General features: G+C 37.5%; 1 protein-coding gene across 1 annotated transcript in view; it reads left to right on the top strand.

Moving 5' to 3' along the window:
* The window catches only part of LOC121137604 (glutamic acid-rich protein-like), a 36365-nt gene extending 26249 nt beyond the window's left edge, over positions 1-10116 (top strand). Inside the window, exon 4 of the mRNA XM_040740223.1 lies at positions 10063-10116. Coding sequence (XP_040596157.1) covers positions 10063-10116 — 54 coding nt within the window. The remainder of the gene's footprint in view (positions 1-10062) is intronic.
* Positions 10117-17826: the final 7710 nt, after the last annotated feature.

The following is a 17826-nucleotide window of genomic DNA, read 5'->3' as shown; positions in this document are numbered from 1 at the left end:
CAGTATGGAGATTCCTCAGGAAAATGGGAATCAATCTACCACAAGACCCAGCAATTCCACTCTTAGGCATATATCCAAAGGAGGCAAATTCATACAACAAGGGCATCTGCTCCACTATGTTCATAGCAGCATTACTTGTAATACCCAGAACCTGGAAGCAACCTAGATGCCCCTTAACTGAACAGTGGATACAGAAAATGTGGTACATTTACACAATGGAGTATTACTCAGCAGAAAAAACAATGGAATCTTGAAATTCGCAGGTAAATGAATAGCACTGGAAGAAACCATGCTGAGTGAGGTAACCCAGTCACAAAAAGACAAACATGGTATGTACTCACTCATATATGGATTTTAAGCATGAATTAGGAGAGTGCCAGTCTGCACTTCCACTGACAGAGAGTCTGGGAAACAGGAAAGAACCTAAAAGATATACATGGTACCCAAGAGAAGAGAAATGAGGCAAGATCCTCTGAACAGATCGGGAACACGGTGAGGGGTTGGGGGAAGGGGGACCTGGGAAATAGAGAGGGGGAGAAGTGGAAGAAAGAGTAGGACTTAGAGGAACAGGAAAGTCGACTGGGAGGGTAGGATGGGGCAAGAGGGAATCATAGGTTAGAAGACAGATCAGGCACCATTGTGACCTCTAGTGATCTAAAGGGATGACACCAATTGGCAAGCTAAGCAATAGTGTAGAGACCACCTCGAATGCCTATTCCTGATAGTGAACTTGATGTCTATAACCATCCTGGAGCCTTCATCCAGTGACTAATGGAAGCAGAGGCAAACACCCACAGTTAAATACTGAACAGAACCCAAGGAACCCAGCGACAGAGAGAGAGGAGTGATGAGCAAATTGGCAAAGAATGGGCTGGCAAAACCAGCAGAGACAGCTGATCTGAACAGGGGAGAGCTCTTGGACCCCAGACCAACAACAGCTGGGAGGCCAGCATGGGACCGATCCAGACACCCTGAATGTGAGAATCAATGAGGAGGCCTGGGCTACCTACGTGGTCCTGAGCAGTGGATCAGTGTTTATCCCTCGAATACTAACAGACATCGTGTGTCCATAACACAAAGAGGGTTGCTCTCTCTGCCTGGACTCTTAGGGAAGTGCCTGGACCCTACCCTGAATGAAATGATAGACTCTAGATATCCCCTATGTGGAAGGAATTGGCAATAGGGTGGGAGGATAGGGGGGATGAGGGGTGCGGGAGGAGGGCAGGGAGAGGGAACTGGGATTGACATGTAAAACAAGCTATTTAAAATTAAAATAAATAAATAAATAAATTTAAAAAGAGACTCCAATACAAAAAAAATTAAGTGATATTAATGAGCAGTCAGCAGCATGCTTTTTATGGTAGTATGAACCTAGAAACTCCAAAGAATTGTGGCAATAAGCATGGAGCTAGAAATGAAGCTAGACTCCCAGAAAGCCAAGGAATAGAATAGGATCAGCTACCACTTTAATTTTAGCAATGCTGTTCAGCAGATAAAAGACTCTTGGCCAGAGATATACAGTAAAGACACATTCAGAGGGAAAAAGAAAAACCTCTAAATGTTTTACAGTGTGTTTCAAAATATACATAGGCTTGGGAAAGAAAAGAAAAGGATAAAGTTATTATAAAAGAAATAAATTAGCTGGATGTGGTGGCACATGCCTTTAATCCCAGCACTTGAGAGGAAGAGACAAGCATATCTCTGTGATTTCAATGTCAGCCTGGTGTACATAGTGAGTTCCAGGGCAGCCAAAATTACACAGAGAACCCTGTCTCAAAAAATGAAAAAATAAAATAAAAGAAATAGAGTAATAAAAAAAGCCATGTAAAGATGGAAAATACACAGAGAGTCTGGATACTGAATGTTATTGTGCTGTCTTTCAATAGCTTAATTGATGAGGAAGGAGCAACAACTCCTAAAAGAAATTTGATTATAAATGCTGCTGGATTAATCCAACTTATATACTTTTAAAAATGCCTTAAATTCTAAATTTAAGTCTAAGGATATGTTACTTTGGAAAAGAGATTTTGTTTTTGTTTCCACAGAAAATGAAAAGCTGTGTATTCCTTCCAGACTAATATGGTATGATCAAGCAAGACCCCCTGAAGCAGTGGCCTCGGTGATCCAGCATCCAAAACAGCTGAGACCATGCAGGCTCAGACCACTACAGCCAGTATTAGGCTGGGTTTCTGGATTTTCTAAGGATCCCCATGGTATTGATAGTATCTCCAAACAGCAGGAAGCAGTTTGGAGAGAACAACACCCAAATTCCCAAATATTGTTTATAAAAGCTTTTTTTTTTCATTTAAATGGGTTTGGTTATAAATGGTTAATGGTCATAGACAATCCCTTTTTAAAGGAAAAAAGTGGAAATATGATATAAAAATGAGTACTTTGTATTGGTATGGATTTTGATTTATTGATACAAATTTAAGGCCAAATTTGTTACAGGTATATTTCTCCTTTCATTTAGGTATAGTGTTTATACAGCTCTTTTAAAAATGTAATGTGTAATTAAATACAGAGTGTAGTCACCTAAAATAGTAAAAACTTAAGTTAGTTAGATTTTCTAGATATAAAGAGATAGATTTCAAATGAATAGATATTCTTAAAACTTTTCAAAGGCCTACAGAATATAACATTTGAAATGGTTCAGGGTTTTCACGACAGTGAGACAAAACTGTTCCTAGCAACACCAATTACTTCAGAGAGGAAAATGAGCATTGAAGAAACTTGCTATAGAGTTTGCTTTCAACGTGGCAAGACCAGACATTTGGACAAGAAACTGTTCTTTCCTAGACTGTTTGATTGTATGCTATATAAACTAGACATTCAGGACCCAGAGGAAAGTGACTGCTGAATTTGCCAAAACAAGATAGGGCAGTCCTTCAGGGTTCCTGCTTCATGGGAGAGATTGCAGACATTCTGCAGGACACCTAGAAAAATGGCTGACAAACTGCCAATATAAGCAGGACAGTTTCAAATTTCCTGCTTCATTGAGAAGTCTGCCAGATATTGTAGACCTGTAGGCTGAAGATGGATGTCTCCAGTGTTACAAAAGAACTTTGGGTGACTGTCCAGGCAATGAGATGTCTCTGTAAACTCTAGAGTTTATATATTATCCTTCTAAGGTCTTTGATGTAGTTGAAGACATAGTTATGGTTATGTTTTTCATTAGTTATGACAAAATATAAGTTACATATAAGACTTTAGACTCACAAAGATAGGATAGATAATAGAATATTTTCCTTAAAATTTGCCAAACGTAAATGGACTAAATATTGTTAACTATACTTCTTGATTGATAACTGCTTTGTTATGTATAATTTTACTATGTTAAAGTTAAAACCTTTCTTTTATTTAGACAGAAAAGAGGAGATAATGGGGGATGTCTTTCTGTATATATTTCTCTTATTGTTTGATGAATAAAACACTGATTTTCCAGTAGCCAGGCAGACAATATAGGAGAAGCTCCCAGGCAAGAAGAAGGCTAGATAGAGGAAGGCAGAAGAGGCTGCAAAGAGATGCCATGCTGCCCAAGGAGTAACATGCCAGATTACAGGTAAGCCACAGCCTCATGGCATTATATAGATTAATATTAATAAGCTAATCATTAAAACAGAGCTAGCCAATAAGAAGCCTGAGCCATCGGCCAAATATTTTATTCTTAATATAAGTCTGCGTGTGTTCATTTGGGGCAAAGCAGCTGTGGGACCAGGCAGGACGGAAACCTCCATCTTCAAGTCCTTGCTTTAGTAAGACTACGATTTTTCTAGAATTAGTAAATAGTGCTCATCCTGGTTCACTGCCATGCTTTTTATGAACTTACAGGGAGAAGAGATAACAATACATGAAAAATGCCATATAAAACTACATGCACACTTCTGATATGTCCAAGAGCATCTTGAGAGTCCTGTGTGCACCTCTGCATAGGTAAGCACTCATATTTGGATGCTATTTTTCACTTGAGAAAAATCTTTATCACTTTACAAAAGACTATAAATGTGAACAAATCAGAGAAATCCATACACATACTGGTGACTAGCTGACCTACATTTGCCTCAAGGCATCTGTGATTAAAATTTATTCAGCACCCATGGAAAAAGAACACATGAAATTCCTGTGTTCTTGCAAAAAGTCAAGGCCATTCATATAAATACAGTATCTATGATCTCACACAACTCGCACATCTCCTTCAGCTGTAATAATTAGTAAACCATCTATTGTTTTACAAATTTATTAGTTGCTCATGAAGAAAAATATACATTTAGTGTTAGCATTGTAAAAACATGTAATGGAATAAAGAGGCAATTCCAAGTGCAAATGTTTGCATCACAGTTTTAAAGATAAAATGAAAATGCGGTACTCAAAAAACAGTAAAGAAATCTATCAAAAAGATAGGATATATGTAAAATATAGTTCCAGAGGAACTATTTTTATTAAAAAGAACCACAGCTACATTGATGGTAATTTGAGAAATTCATCCTTGATGAAATTGGTTTAGCAGTCTGAAAATGATGTGAGCACATAGTGTATTACAAAGCAAATCCAATACTGATGAGCTTAACGTACCAAAGAGATTCCAGTGTTACAGCAGGAACAGTCATCAGGAAACGGAAATGTCTACAGCAGGCAAGAGGAAGAGAAGAGGAAGGTATATAACTCAAAGGCACTGTAATGGTATCATTGCTCAAAATTAACAACAGAATATTTGAAAGTGAAAAAGAGAAGAGAAACATATCACTTGAGACAATTTCCTCAGATACTAGAAAACATGCTTCTGAGTTTGCAAATTTCAAAACTTTTCACTTACGCTAAAAGAGAAATTCCTCTCAAAACAGTTACGCATCCTTGTATCTTGTTATGTTTAATCACTTCACACATATTGAAGATCTGTGCTTTCCTTGTTTGCTTATACCCTAAACATTGTTTTATAAGCTGAAAGAAGATGAAAATGTTATTGAAGACAACACCAACGTTCACCCACTGTAGTAAACAGTGTTAATGTCCTGTGACATCCTGTCCTTGATTCAAACTGCAGCCAGGAACTGAGACTACAGTCCCAGCCAGAAGATAAACATGAGCAAGTGATTTAAATCTCTGCTGAAAAGGTGTGAGCAGAGTGGAATGGGTTGTTTGCTGAAACATCTGCTTGGCCACAGCATCCAACAAGAGTAAGAAAAGAAATTAACAGGAAGGGAGCTACAAGGGAAGCTGTAAGTTTCAAGCACCAAGTTCCCCTAGTAAGTTTTGGCCACTAAACTTTAACACTCTTTCTTTAATGTAGCTGCTGAGATTAAACACAACAAAAAGCAACTTAGTGAGGAACCATCTTTTTGGCTTATACATCCTGAGTCACAGTCCACTGAGGGAAGCCAAGGCAGGTGATCAAGACAGGAAACTGGAAGCAGGAACTAAAGGAAAGGCCATGGATGAACACTGCTCATTGGCTTATTCATTCATGGCTTGCTCAACATGCTTGCTCTTATGCATAACACCTTTCTTATACATGACCCACGCATGACACCTCCCACAGTGAGCTGTGCCCTTCCACATCAATCATAAACCAAGGAAATTCCCACAGACCAATCTCAAAAAGGTTGTTTCCCAGTTGCATTCCCTCTTCTCGGATAACTCTAGCTTATTTCAAACTGAGAAAACGAAATCAGTCAGACAGACTGCAAATATCTTAGTTCGTGTAAGAAGAAATTTGAAAATGACATTTACAAAATTATTAAAAATTACAATGTTCTTATATTTGGGTGCTCACAATTATGAATGTGAACACTTCAAATTTCTTTCCCATGTAGTTCAATCTGTTACTACTTTCCTAATTTTAATAACTTTACTCAGTTGAAATAATTAGAATTCTTGTGGCATACTGAGTGAATTACCCATCCATATTGGATATCAGACACATGGCTGAGAAAGGAAGTTTCTTCAGAGGAGAATTTTAGATCATAGAATGTTTTACTTCCTTTTTTACCACCTAATTGGGCCTTTTGTGAATAAAATCAACCCAACATAGTACATGTGCATACAAAATTATATTCTATGGAGACATTCTGAAAATTAGATATTCTAGTACTAATAATTTATTACCTGTTAAAACACATATCCCAAGGCATCAAGTTAACAAAACATGCCAAATGCATAGATGGTCAAAATTATTTAATGTCAGCTAATGCTTTCCATTTCATTTCTATGACCTGTTGGTAACTTCCAAATAAAGATCATATGTTTATGACAAAACAGAAAAATTCTAAATGTTAAATAAAATACATTTATAGTGTGTATTTATATTATATGTATGTATATGTATATAATGTATATATAATTTATATAGCTGTTTAACAAAAGGAAAGAAATCCCAGGTCATAGCTTGACATGAAACATGATGAAGTTGTAACCAATAACTCACTGATACAAAGACCAAAAAATCTTGGGTAAGAAGTAGTTCCTTCATCTTAGTGGAATACATTTGTTATTACAAATACTGTGATTCTAGTCATCAATTTGACTGATTCTTAGAGATGATGAGTTTGCTTTTCTGCTTAAATTAGGTAAAAATACATTATTTTTAGTCATTTCTTGGGTGTCTCTTGTAGGAGATCTCTCTTCCCACCAGGAAAACAGCAGGTTAGAAAATGCAGAAAGCTGAAGTGCAGGGACAGGAGACCAATAGGGAAATTCTTAGTTCTGGCCATGCTGACACTGACCGTTTCTGAATGTAAAGACAGATGTTTTATAGGGAATATTATCTGAAAATGAGAGTCAATGTTCTGAAGAAACTGTAATACCAATACAAATAGTCTCAAAGGTTTTTCTGATAACACAGCCCTGCCATAATCAACCATGATCTGACCTTGATATTAGTGTGTTTGAAACAAACTGAAGGACTAGAAAAAAGAAAGACAGTTTTACAACACTGTAAATCTCCTAGTCAAGTGAACCACTTGCTATGGGACATGCCTTTAACAATGAGACTAGAGCACCACACAGAACCCACTCCTTATCCCATACTAAGAAATGGAGACTGAACCAAAAGAAATGTAATCAAAGAGGGATGAAGAGGCATTTTACAGTTGGGAAAAATCATTTGAAGACATCTTTAAAATATTGTTTTGTCAATAATATTATGTTAAGTATTTTATGGGTGTTGTGTGACACTTCCTGGAGAGACAAACATCTTCTCATATCATATAGGGAACTAATAATGATAGACAACAGACCAAAGTAGGGTTACCACCAAATCCAACTTGGTAAAGCAATAAGTTTTATTAGAGTCGCTTAAAGGAATATGGATGTAGTGGTTTGTCTTAGTTGGGGTTTCTATTGCTGTCAAGAGATACCATGACCACACTAACTCTTATAAATGAAAACATTTAATTGGGGTGGCTCACTTACCATTTCAGTGGTTCAGTCTTTTGTCATCATGACAGGGAACATGATGAAGTTCAGGCAGATGTAGTGCTGGTTACATCTCGGCTTGCAGGTAACAGGAAGTTAACTGACTCACTGGGCGGTATCCTGAAAAGAGGAAACCTCAAAGCCTGCCCCCACAGTAACACACTTCCTCTAACAAGGTCATAGTCACTCCAACAAAGCCATACCTCCTAATAGTGCCACTCCGTATGAGACTATGGGAGACAATTATATTTACACTACTACATGGTATGAATAAGTTGTTCCCCAAAGTCTCAAGTATTTGAATACTCAGTTCCCAGTTGGTGCTGCTGCTTGGGTAGGTTTAAAATTGTGTGATCCTGCTGGAAGAATTCTATCACTGGGACAGGCTTTGAGGACAGTGAAGAACCAAACCAGCCTTAGGACCTAATGAGTTCCAGATTTGCTTTGGGCAAGTGTTTCCTCGATCTGGCAAAAAACAACAAAAACAAAACCAACCAACCAACAAACAAAAACAAAACAGCTCTTACCCTAAAAGGAATAAGAGATAGTTTATTCTGGAACTATTTTGAGTGACTGTGCCCTGGTTAAACAGATTCCTTGTTCCCAAGTAGAATTGGTTTCATGAAGTTTTACAGAAGAAACAAAGTCATAAATAAAAGCAAGTATAATTATATCACTGGGTACATCAGAGAGGTGGTTACAACAACATGGAAAGAGCTTTTTTATAGACCTCATTTGCTGTCAAATATATTGTTATCTCTTGAGTTAGTGGCAGCTAGTTATGTGATAAGTCATTAGGTTTCAAAAGGCTTTAATCTATTAGTTACAGAATGTTAGTTCTGACACAAGGGTAGGCAAGTATTGGATATTCAGGGAGCTAATGCTAGCCCAGGTAAGGTAATTAGCCTCTGGACCTGCAACATTCCAACCTCACCACATCACTGAAGTTCTAATTAGTTAATCAGTCTGTGCAGACACACCTTCTTCCTAGGAACTCTTGTTCCCATCCCTAATTCTGTTTTTTGGAAAACTAGTGTATGCACTTTGCCATTATGTGTTGGAAGTATGTAATTTGCTCTTGTTATTTTATGGGTTGGTTACAATTAAGAGACTTCCTACAGTCTCAGAAAAGACTTTAGACTTTGAACTTTTAAATACTGTTGAGATTCTAAATGACTATGATACTTTTGGAGTTAGACTAAATGCACTTTGCATTATAATATGGCCACAAGCCTATGGGATTGAGGAGTAGAACTTAAATGGGATGCCCCCTGCAGAAGGACAGGAGATACATGTGCTCTTCTGCAGACAGACAGGAGTTCCACATGCTCTCAGATAAGCACTAGAGAAATGAGAATTGTTCAGCTCACAGGCCTTTTACTTCAGTGGAAGAAGTTGACACCTGTTTACTCAGAAGGCTGGAAAAGATGTTGTTTAATAATCTGGTGATCTTCTACTAGTCTTTGGAGCCATCACTCACCTGAATCCCACAGCATCCTGAACATTGTTTCTTGGACAATAGAACCTATCCTCATGTAAGAAAACTTATGTACTTTGCAAAAGAGTTTGCTGTTATGCTTATTACAAAGACTCCCTCCCTTGGCCCAAACTCTGAAGCATTGTTTCTCAATCAACAGAATCCATCCTTATACTTATTACAAATCCCCCCTCCCTAGGCCCTTATCCTGAACATTGTTTATCAGTCAGTACAAATCTTTCTTGTGGGAAAGGTCTCAGGTGCTTTGCTAAAGAGATATATCTTGCAAAGGAATTTCAATGAAGCCATGCCTAAAACTTCATTGTGATAATTGTCACAAGGAATGTTTTTCTAAGTTTTACTGTGTTTAAGTAAGCAAAATATGATTCACTTGGCAACAGACTCCAGAAGTTTGAACCAGTGTCAGTTAACAAAGTCAAATTGAACCAAGTTTCCTTCTTACCACACCTGGACCATTGCCCTGCTTGCCGTTGTCTTTTACTATTTATATATGCTTGGTTAGTATTGAAGGGTAGTGAATCTGGTCAGTTTCAGGGACTTCCTGAAGACTCTAAGTTGTTTACTTCCTAGGTTAAAAGTGCATCCCTTCAAGATGTAATGTCTCACCCTCCCTTAGAATATCCTGTTGCTTCTCCTCACTTTAATATCCTGTGTCTTAACAAGCTCCCCTCCAACATGGATGAATTTATCTTGAGGAAACTGCTAAACCTACAGCAGAGTATACAAAAACATTGATACGGTTTTGATCAAATATCAATTACAGACTCTGAGTTAGGGGGATGGAGACACAGAACAGCAGTTAAGAGAGCATATTAAGGATCTGGGTTTGGAACCCAGCACCTGTAGTGGCTCATAGTAACTCCAGTTTTGGGGCTTCCAACATGTTAGGGGCCCAAGGTAAATCTAAATATTATTGGTTTGAAAAAATAAACAGCAACAACAACAACCAAAAAACTTTATCAGTAAAATAACCTTATCCATAAAATATTCTGCTATCCTCATAAATCAGTGCTCTGCTTTGCCATCATCAGAGAAGCTTCCTACTGATCCTGATGAGACCACATACAGACACCCACAGCCAGACATGCAGAGAGTGAAAGACCTTGGAACACACAAGCCTAAATGGGGTGGCTCTGTTTAATCCCTGTCTTCAGGGATCAGAGAACCAATTGGAAGAGGAGGATGAAGAGGAGCCTGAAAGAGTGTAAAGAGATAGATGACAGCAAGAAAACAAGGCCCCCAAAATCAACAGGACCAAAGCTCATAAGAACTCACAGAGACTGAGGCAGCATTTACAGGGCCTGCACAGGTCTGCATCAGGTTCTATGAATATAGATTATGGCTTTGACTCTAGTGTTTCTTTAGGATTCCTGAGTGCTCAAAATTGAAGAGGAACAGGGAGGATCTTATGGGAGAGTTTGGGGAAGGAAGAGAGAAATATTACAATTAAATTAAATTCTCAAATAGGAAAATCTCCTAATAACCATTATAAAAATGAGAGACTTGTGAAAAATGATCGTTGAGAATAAATTAAGGTAGATGTTATCCTGTCATGGTCCATGCTATATTTTATACATATATTTTTAATTAGGACATTTTACTTATTTCACTTATCAGCAAGTGAATTTCTTGTTAGCTCAGCTAATAATACAACTAGTACATTCTTTATTTTTTTAACTATTTTCTTTAAATTGCTGCTCCATTTCAAAATCAGTATCTCCCCCAAAATCTCTTGTGGAGGCAATCCCATGCTTGAAGGGAAAAATAGTGAAGTACAAACTCAGTTTCCAAATTCTGTTCTGTGCCTTAGTTTCTTTGCCCCAACATTATAATAATATGAACCAGGAGGCCAGCAGACTTTGCTCTCTTGTAGGTCACTAGCTAACCTGCTTTGTTTCTGTTGTAGGGAGATCAAATTGTAAGTTGATAATTCCTTTCATTTTTATTGCATAACAATAATCTGACCAGGAAGAAAAAGGATCCTATCAAAAGTGCAAATAATGGAATGGGTGATTTTAAGAAATCAAATATATTTTCAAATAGAATTTATGAAGTGCAGAGCAGAAACAGTTTAAACTCTGAAGAGTTTGGACTTTTTGGATCCACTTCTTGGAGAAGAAATATTTATTTTATTACCATTTTACTACAAAATATCTTACATTCAAATAAATAATAATAAAACATCAAACTACCTAAATAATTTAGATAAAAAATTCTCTGGAAAATCTTGACAACAGATGAAGTTGATTCAGTCAGAGGGAGAAAATGTTGAAAAAAGAGAACAATAGAATAAATAAACTTTGTTATGTGTGTCTGTTGCCTATCATTGCCACAGGTAGAGCCCTTATGATAGCATAACCAAATGAAAGGCTGAGAAGGAAGGGTGAAGGGGGCGCTGAGCAAAGTAACCCCTCCTGGCATTCATTAGAAAAAACCTTTAGGAAGAGCTGACCTTTTAGAAGTTTCATTTTTAACAAGGCACTCAAGTACATTTTTAGCAGTGGAACATCTAGGCAAAAGAGAAAATCAGTGAAACACTGTGTCCTCTGGAGACTTCCAACAGCACAAAGGAACAGCTAAAATGTTCGATATCCCAACGAGGAGAAAAAGTAATCACAAAGACTGCAATGATTAGAGGAATTCCCAAATGATGAGTATGGTAAGGTAGGGTATGAGCCAGAAAGATTGTGTCACACCATAGCGCCAAATATCTTATTCATTTCAACGGAGCCTGTAAGAGAAAGTTCTGATAAACCCAAACTAATTGTGTCTTTGCCAGATACAAAGCACCAAGTTATCCAGGTAAAGGGAAAAGGAAAGCAAAGAATGCCACTTAGAATTTGATTTGCTTATATGAAAGCTTTTTAAATTAGTTCCAACTTAACAATATTTGTCTCATAAGAATTTTAACATTATAGTAGTATATTAGGTAATTTAGTATTTTACTAAGGTTTTAAATTCATAGTCAATGTGATTTGAAGCCAAACTTTAATATAAATGAAATTGTATGTTGTAAAAACAGGGCACATTGTTCATGGGCACATGTCTCTCCAAGCATCTGACTTGGGTTGCTGGAAGAGTTCAGCACAAAATTCCATATCTTTCTCTCCAGTAAAGAGGGATACTCTCCACTAACACTCCTGAATGGTTTAATGCCAAAGGGGAAGACACATCTACTGTCAGAATTTCATGATTCCTTGATTTTCTGTTTGTCAGATCTCCTCGTTTTTCAGTCACACTTTATCTCAAACTTGTATTTTGAGACACAAGTTGCCTACATCTGTGCAGGGTTAAAGTTAAACTCCTCATTCACCACAAGTCCCTGTTCCTCAGCTTGCTTCTCTGTGTTTCACCTTTGACAAAGTTACCCTTGAAAGATTATTTGGTTTTTTGTTTATTTGTTTGTTTATTACTGGTTACTTCCATTTTTTATTACTTCCATTTTAAAGTCCTATGTGACTTCTCAAAACGATTTATGATTTTTAACCATTTCTTTTTTGGAAACATCAGCTGTTACATTACCCTCTTATCTTCTAACTAATGTCTTAAGTCTCCCCCCTAATTGGACACTGGATATTTCAAGACCTGTTGATAATGATTTAAGTTCTTGACATCATTTCTTCTTAATTGTCATAAGCAAACTTATATACTTTTTAAATTTCTATTTCAAAACACATACTGGTTACTTCCCAACAACCTATCTATCCAAAATCTCTCTCCAAAAGTCCCAAGCTCCATACCAGGGATTAACTGGATATCTCATTAGAATCTGAAATTTTACATGGTCAAAATGTTCCTTTACTAATAGATGCTTCAGCACACAACATCATTATCTAATGTTTCATGACTCATACATGCAGACATCACTTTTGGCCAATACCCTGTCTTAACTAATTATCTCCAAGTCTCTTTCTGTGAGTGAACATTCCAGAGTTTATTCTAATATGACAGGAACTAATCATGGGCCACTAATGTCAATGTTTTATCAACATCTGTCTTTCTTTCCTTTTCTTCTTGAATACACCTCATACCCTGGTAATCAGGCTGACTCACATGAAAGAGCTAGAACAATATCAAAATACTAAAGCAAAGTATTAGCTGTCACCACGAAGTTGTAATATAACAGATAAGAACATTTCAGGATAGTAGTGGAATCTTGCTTTGCCAGTGAACTTGCAGTGGTGGCCACATACTAGGGGCATGACTTCAGGTGTGCAGATGTGATCCCTTATAAGGAAAAGGAGGGACTGGCTTGCTCTATTCGGTTATGATGAGAGTGCGTGGGTTGACTCCCATGATCAGACTGCACAGCTGGCTGGCCTTGGCATTCATGACCTGGAGCCAGCCCCGCCAGCCTGCCTCCCTGAGTTCACTAGGTCAGATGAGTCAACAAAAAGCAGTAACAGAGACAAAAAGAGATTAGGATAATATAATCTTTTTATCATGAGTGTAACATCCTATGACTTCTGCCATATGTGAGTCATTAGAAATGAATCAGTAGGTTTAGACTGTACTGAGGGATGAGTTTATACAAAAGTACGAATAAGAGGAAACGAAATATTTGTATCTAGTAAAAAGTTCTTACTCTATATTTTTACATATCTGTATGAAGAGAGTTGACCTGTGCATCAATAGTATATGAAAATATTTAATTTTATTTTGAGTAACATTTTGCTGTTACCAATTGATTTTTAGATGCTGAAAAATATCTGTTTTAAAAGAATTTGAGGGATATGTTTAGTTATCATATTATATAATGCGATTTTAATGCAAAACTCTGTGGCTAAAGACACACCATTTCAATGAGTCATGCAAATGTTTTTATTCATCAGAACAGCAAGTCTGAATACACAGTTTCTTCTTAGGCCATTCCTTTATATCCTGGACATGAAAATTTTAGTAGGATTATAGTTCATTGGGCACTATAAAGTTTGGAAGGAAAGGCTGGGGAGATGGCTCAGAAGTTAGGTACACTAGCTGCTCTTGCAAAGGACCTGAGTTCAGTTCCCAGCACTCACATGGTGACTCTCTCCCATCTGAAACTCTAGTTCCGGGGATCTGATACTTCTGCTGGCCTCCATGGGCATGTGCACATATGTGGTGCTTATACATGCATATACAGATACAGACATGCACATGCACACACAAATTAATTTTAAATATTAAAAATAAGGGTTGTGGTTTTGTTTACATAGTGAGTTGTAGGCCGGTCAGCACTACATAGCTGGACCCTGTCTCAAAAAGAGACAGGGAGAGAGAGAGACAGAAAGAGAGAGAGAGAGATTTGGGATGAGATTCTGAGGCTGAACCAAGTGTTATCCTTTTGATGACTTCATGAGGAGAATGTCTATCATCTCCTCTGATCCTGCAACTTTGCAACAACTTTACAGTTATAGCATGGCTCCCTCTTCCAAGGCCAATCCAAGCCTTTACTTTTATTTTTCCTAGGAAATCTCTTTGGGCTTTTAATTGGAATCTAAACAATACTGTAAAGACATTTGCCTCAAGTTTCAGCAGTGATGAAAAAATCCTTCATGTTAATTGAGCTAGTTATAAGAGGAATTTATTGATGTCATTGTTTAAAATCTTCAGCACAACCTATTCTAAAATGTCTCCAAGTAAAATAGATGAAATATGTTACTGAATTGAAACATTTGCTTTTCTGAGCTCTAAGTTATAATTTATTAAAAGGTATGTAATATAATATTGTATTATATATCTACTATGAAGTTGGGCAGATTGGAAAGTTGTTAGTGAGATATTAACACCTATAGTAAGGGACCACGTGTTGCCACAATAATAACTACATGGAAAACCGCTCCCTTGTCTTGAACATAAGCTTCTGATCATGAAATAACAGAAAAGGGCTGAGCAAAGGAACCCCTGGTTCATAATTTTTCTTCTCGCAGATTTTCCCTCACCAGAATACACTTTCATAATCCTTTTATTTTGCTTGTTTGGTTGGTCGGTTTGGTTCTGAATCAAGCATGGACACAAGTCCCAATCGTATATTAAAAAGCAATGTAACGCACATGACCCAGCCACATCATAATCTTATCTAACAAATAATAAAAAGAGCTTAAAGGCATTAACAGATTGTGCATGCCATCAGGATCATGTTTCAAGAATTAACCCACAGGTTGCTCTGTAGTCAGTGAACCCTCTGCGTGGGAAACCACACTCAAGGTATCAGGGATGAGTAACTACTCTTCGGGGAAACATCTGAGGCAAATGTCAGGGTTGGCAGTTTCTGAGTGTGAGTGATAGCATCACTCTCTTTTCTAACTTCTTACCACAGGACATGTTACATACGGCATGTTGAAACCTTATGAATATTAGAACTTTAACTTTCTTATTATGAAAAACCAAGCCATAAATTATCGTTTACAGCAGGACTCATTTGTTTCACTTTAATATTGTCTAACTACCAACATAAAGGACTTACACAGATATTCTCTGCAAAGCAATAAAATTCAAACCACACCCTCCAGGCTAGCATCTTAAAGGTTTGGTTTCTACAAAAAGGAACTGATTCTGACTGTATGGGTAGCAGGCAGTTGGAAAGCAGTGCGAGTCAAACATTTCAAAACTCGTGAAAACATGTTCTTGAACATGCTGCAGACAAGACACTTTACGTGGAAGCAAAGAAATATTTGAAAATTTTTGGAATTTTTTTGAAAAGTTTGAACTCTCCTACATTATGTCTCTTTTTAAAAGCTAGGTCATAAAAGTCATGAGCTGAGTTCCCATTAACCTTTGCCCTAACTCCTTAACTTTGAAGAGCATTGTGTCTTGTGTTTTAAGATAAACTAAATGGACATCTACGAGAGATATTCCAGATCCTAATCCACTGTTAAGACTACAGTAGGAACAGAGAGAAAAAGTGCCTTAAGTGTAAAACTGTTCGATTTACTAATCACTTACCGAGTACAAGAGTATCATTAATCACAAAACAGGTATTAATTGTAAGTGGGAAGTGTTTATCTTATTCAAAATTACAAATAGTTTTGAAAATTTTTGAAAGATTAAAGAGATACATTTCATTAACATACTTGACAATATTAAAAATACTAAATGTAACTGAAATTTACCAAATGTCTATTCCATACGGTGCTCTCTGCTTACTTCACTAAATCCATTCAGTAATTCTGCAGGCCTGGATCAACTCCTTCTCAACATTTCAAAGATAAAGAGCCTAGATGTCACAAGGTTGAGTAATAAGGGCAAAGCCACTCTAAGCAACAAAAAGAAGTCCTGTGTTATCATGGCAGAGTCCGTATTGTAATGTACAAACACTGCAATCTGTAGAACTTCTTCCTTATCCGAGGCTTGCTTCTTTAACCACTGAACATTAAGACTAAAATGTCCTGTGTGGAAAGAACCTAGTTTGTGTTTCCTTGGTGGCAAAATAAAGTAAATGTGTCATTATGAGTCTGAACTGCAAATACTGAGATCTGTATGTGTGTAATATTTTCCTTAAATGCTGCCAAAGTACTACACAAAAGGTCTTCAATGCCACAGAGTTGCACGAATTCTCCTGTGTATTAATAAAGAAAGAAAGACACTGTGAGTTCAGTAACGTGCGCCATGTTTCCTGGCCAGCACCTTTTGGATACTGTGCTATGCTGGGAGTATTCTGTTCATGGAGTTTAATCCATAAAAATGTGTTTCTACAGGCTTCCAGCTCAGAAAACAAAACAAAATATCAGATATGTGCTAGAGTTTCCCAAGGTATACTAATCTATGAAAAAAATAATTTAGAAGGGAATTACTTTATCAAAAAAGTATCCGGGGTAAGGTGAATACTGCTTTGAGTTCCGACTATGCAAACGAAATCCTTGCTGACAGCAGTGGCTCCCTGGAAAGATTAGTAGGTGCCAGTTCCTGCCATTGACCACTGTCCCATGATCAAGGACGCTCTGTGACAGGGTTAATGGCATCATTCCTCATGAGGTCATTCTTCAACACTCGTCAATTCATCAAGTTACTCTGTAAATTTTTCAGGAGGTTTTCTTCTCTATCAAGTTAAGTCAGCTTCTGTTGCTTATTTTTAAGAATTCTAAGACTTGTTCGAGTCTGAATAAGACAGATTAAGCATAAGCCTGTCCCTGTCACCAAACATGACTATAAAGTCTGGACAGACTGTATACAACATAATGAATAGTCGGAGAAGTTCACAGCAACGAAGGGCATACCCCTGAGTAAGCATTCAATGTGGCAAATCTACACTGTTCTTTCTTTAGTATCATTTAATCTAAACTTAGTGAAGCTATGTACAGGAAGGACAGTGCCTGATTACTTTTAGTCAACTTGTCACAAACTGAAATAACCTGGGAAAGGGGAACCTCAGCTTTGAACATGTCCCCAACAGACTGGCCTGTGGGCAAATCTGTGGAATATTTTCTTGATTCTTATATGACATGGAAGAGTCCATCCCACTATGGGCCATGTGGCTCCCAGAAGGTAGTTCTAGGTGGTATGAGAAAGCAAGCTGACTCCTGGAAATGGGAGCAGGGACTGTCCCTGGGGCACTGGCTGGCTCTTGGGAACCTATTCCTCATGCGGCATTGCCTTGCCCAGCCTGAATACAGAGGAAGGCGCTGGGCCTTATGGCAGCTTCAAGATGGTAGCAATAACCAGATGCCTCCTTTTCTCCTCTACTTGAACTCTCTTCCCAGGGCTGTGGACAAAGAATAATAGCAGAAATGGACAGTTTCCAACCAACAAACAAAAAATGAGCCTCTGGGAAACACCAAGGAGATGATGAAAAGGGAAGAACTTGAAAAGTCATCTACAAAGTACTTCCTGACTCCCAGAGTCATTCACAGCTTGCAAATTCCTTGGCTCCACTAACAGGCACAGCAAAAAGTTTACCAAGATAGTAAATAAGGCTCTTTCCAGGCTCAACATATAGTGGT

The sequence above is a fragment of the Mesocricetus auratus genome, unplaced genomic scaffold, assembly GCF_017639785.1.
Source record: "Mesocricetus auratus isolate SY011 unplaced genomic scaffold, BCM_Maur_2.0 Super-Scaffold_100691, whole genome shotgun sequence".
Classification (NCBI taxonomy): Eukaryota; Metazoa; Chordata; class Mammalia; order Rodentia; family Cricetidae; genus Mesocricetus; species Mesocricetus auratus.
The sequence above is the reverse complement of the archived record's forward strand: the minus strand, read 5'-3'. Positions and strand labels throughout refer to the sequence as shown.